General features: G+C 33.4%; 1 protein-coding gene across 7 annotated transcripts in view; it reads left to right on the top strand.

The window, feature by feature from the left end:
- LOC18042150 (uncharacterized protein At5g08430) overlaps positions 1-2,661 on the top strand; it is a 10,321-nt gene that overhangs the window by 1,398 nt on the left and 6,262 nt on the right. For all 7 annotated transcript variants that reach the window (XM_006431439.2, XM_006431440.2, XM_024183965.1 and 4 more), the window contains exons 3-4: positions 1,090-1,169; positions 1,723-1,910. In XM_006431439.2, the coding sequence (XP_006431502.2) occupies positions 1,090-1,169; positions 1,723-1,910 (268 nt within the window). The remainder of the gene's footprint in view (positions 1-1,089; positions 1,170-1,722; positions 1,911-2,661) is intronic.

The raw sequence follows: 2,661 nt of genomic DNA, 5'->3' as shown, positions 1-2,661 counted from the left end.
TTTATTGGATGTTGGGTTTGGTTTGAACTTGATGTTATTGGGAAAAGTTAGTAAAATGTAACATTGTTTAGTTTTGATGTCAAAACAATAATTGAAAATTGCAATATCAAAAGGTAACTTTTTGTTTTATTTGGGAGATTGATTATTGTACTTAGATTACAAATATGTTTAACATTAATTAAAAATTGTACTAATAATAAAATAACCCCGTTATTTGGAGGTTGAATATTGTATTTAGATTAGAAATATACGTACACTGACAATTTTTGCAGAGCAAAGAAGTATCTCTGTAGTAGCTTGCTCCCATATGGTATGACATTGATATTGTTTGCTTTAGGCCTAGGCCCAGAAACTTTTGCTTTTGGATCCACACAAAATGACGTGATGTTTGAGATGGAGCTCTACATATATAGCTCAGTAGCCCTTAGTTTCTAACTTGATGATTTGGGATTTTGACATCTCATCATTGGGTGTTACAATCTACCCAAGACGTGACCTCATGTACGATAGGCCCCAAGGATCTCTTGTTCCGCGTGTGCCTTTAGTGCTAGAGAGGTCCCAATATGATGCCATTTGTAACAGCCTGCTCCCTCACAGTATAATATGGTTTACATTGGTCCTAGTTATAAACAGTTTTGTTTTTGGATCCTCCCAATAAGCTTCATATTGTTAAGGGCTTTTATATATGTTATCCAGTAACCCTTCTAAACTGGCAATGTAGGATTCTGTCACCGCATTTTTGTGTGTTACATTTCCAGTATCTTTTTAATTTTTTTATGATTACCCAACCATTATACTATGTAGTTTTAAAATTTTCACATGTTGCTTAAAAAGCTCTCAGTTAGGATCTTCATGGTAGTTCCATTTATTCATGCTGTGCATGCATGAACCTTAGGGTAATACACATATTTAAGACCTATTGTCCTCATTATCAAAATAATTTCAAAAGCAAATAAGTGTAATATATATATTGTCATTTTGTATACTTATGAATCTTACGGTAATATATTCTTTTAGAGTAGTGATATCTTCTGTTTCTTGATATAACATATTGTCTATCCTACTAATTTTTATATTCATTGCCTGTAGAGACTGTCTTAAAGCTTATCATCCCAGTTGTGTAAATGAGGATGATTCTCTATTGGAGACTGGAGTAAAGTGGAAGTGCGGTAAGTTGTTCTTATTTGTGATGACACTTTTTCTGTTTATTATTCTGTAATTCTCATTGAACCTTTATTGTATTTCTTTTTCTAGTGTGTTATATCAGCCTTTCAATATGTATTGTGCATGTGACCTGATAACCCCTCTTCCATCTATGTGATAAGAGAGGAGGGTGAGGGAGAAGAAAAGCATTTCTCAGTCAGTAATGCTGTTCACTTAAAGGCGAGCCTCAACATAAAGCAATAGTGACATTGTTATCATAATGCATGAAGCCTAGCAACATGGCACCACATGGTTGGTCAGCGTGAAAGTTATGCACCATGAGGTGGCGCTGCTACCATAACATGCATACTCACTCCCCCACGCTCACTAACTACATCTTTATTCCTGTCTCCATCCAAAGGAATTTCAATATGTAGTCTAATACCTTATAAACTTTCCATATAAAAATTCACCAGTCACATAATTTGTATGAGATATGGTTATTGTTTACCTTGTCATTCTTGCATTATTTTAAGAATATCTGTGGTAACCCTTGACTGAATAAGTTCTTAATGACAGATTTGCATGCTTGCTACGAATGCGGCAAAGCTCCAAAATTTTATTGCCTATGTTCCCCAAAGGCCATATGTGGACACTGCATCTGTGATGCGGAGTTTGCGATAGTTAAAGGGAATAAAGGCCTCTGCAGTGGGTGTTTAGAGCTTGTGTTGCTTATAGAAGAAAATAAGGATGTTGACTCTCATGGGGTATGCATAGTTTGTAATAAATACTGTAGCTTTCTTAGTGTTGCTAATTTGCTTACCACGCATCAACTGTTTTCACATGTATGTAAGCCTTCTTAGTCGATACAAAATAGTGGTGAGTCTAGGAATGCAAGTTTGAATAATATTCTTTCTTTACTTTAATTTCCTATTGAAAAGTAGAAAAAATAATGAAGACTAAATGCAGTATCAAATTATTTTGGTTGTAGAATGGTGGATTGATGCAGTTGCAATTTTCATTTACATATTTACATGTTCTTTTGCTGCCTTTAGAGTTGTTGTGAAAGTAATGCAAGTGTAAAAAATAGACTTTTGGTTCTTTTATTTTCTTTTTGAAAAGAACAAAAAGATTAATAAAAAGAAATATAATTTAGATGAGATTATTATTTTGCTGTTTTTTTCTTGAAAACCTGAAGATTTCAGATGAGGGCAGGGTGTGGCTTATAATATATTTGCAGCCTTTACTGATATACTTTTAACTTTTTCTTGACAAAAGAAATAAAAGAAACTAGAAAGGATTTAATCATCATTCGAACTAGAATTCTTGATTTTTTCGAAAAAAAATTTCCTTTTATTCTCTTTATTATTATTATCATCATTTTTTTTTTTTGGGGGGGGGGGGAAACAACATGATTAAGGACTTTATTCTTTCTGCCTAAGGTCACATGTGTATTATATCTTTTAGATGATGTAGGCTGTAACCATCATGATTTTATTGATCATGTGTTACTCCCTT

The sequence above is a fragment of the Citrus clementina genome, unplaced genomic scaffold, assembly GCF_000493195.1.
Source record: "Citrus clementina cultivar Clemenules unplaced genomic scaffold, Citrus_clementina_v1.0 scaffold_5, whole genome shotgun sequence".
Classification (NCBI taxonomy): Eukaryota; Viridiplantae; Streptophyta; class Magnoliopsida; order Sapindales; family Rutaceae; genus Citrus; species Citrus x clementina.
Note: the sequence above shows the minus strand (reverse complement) of the source record. Positions and strands in the feature narration are given on the sequence as shown.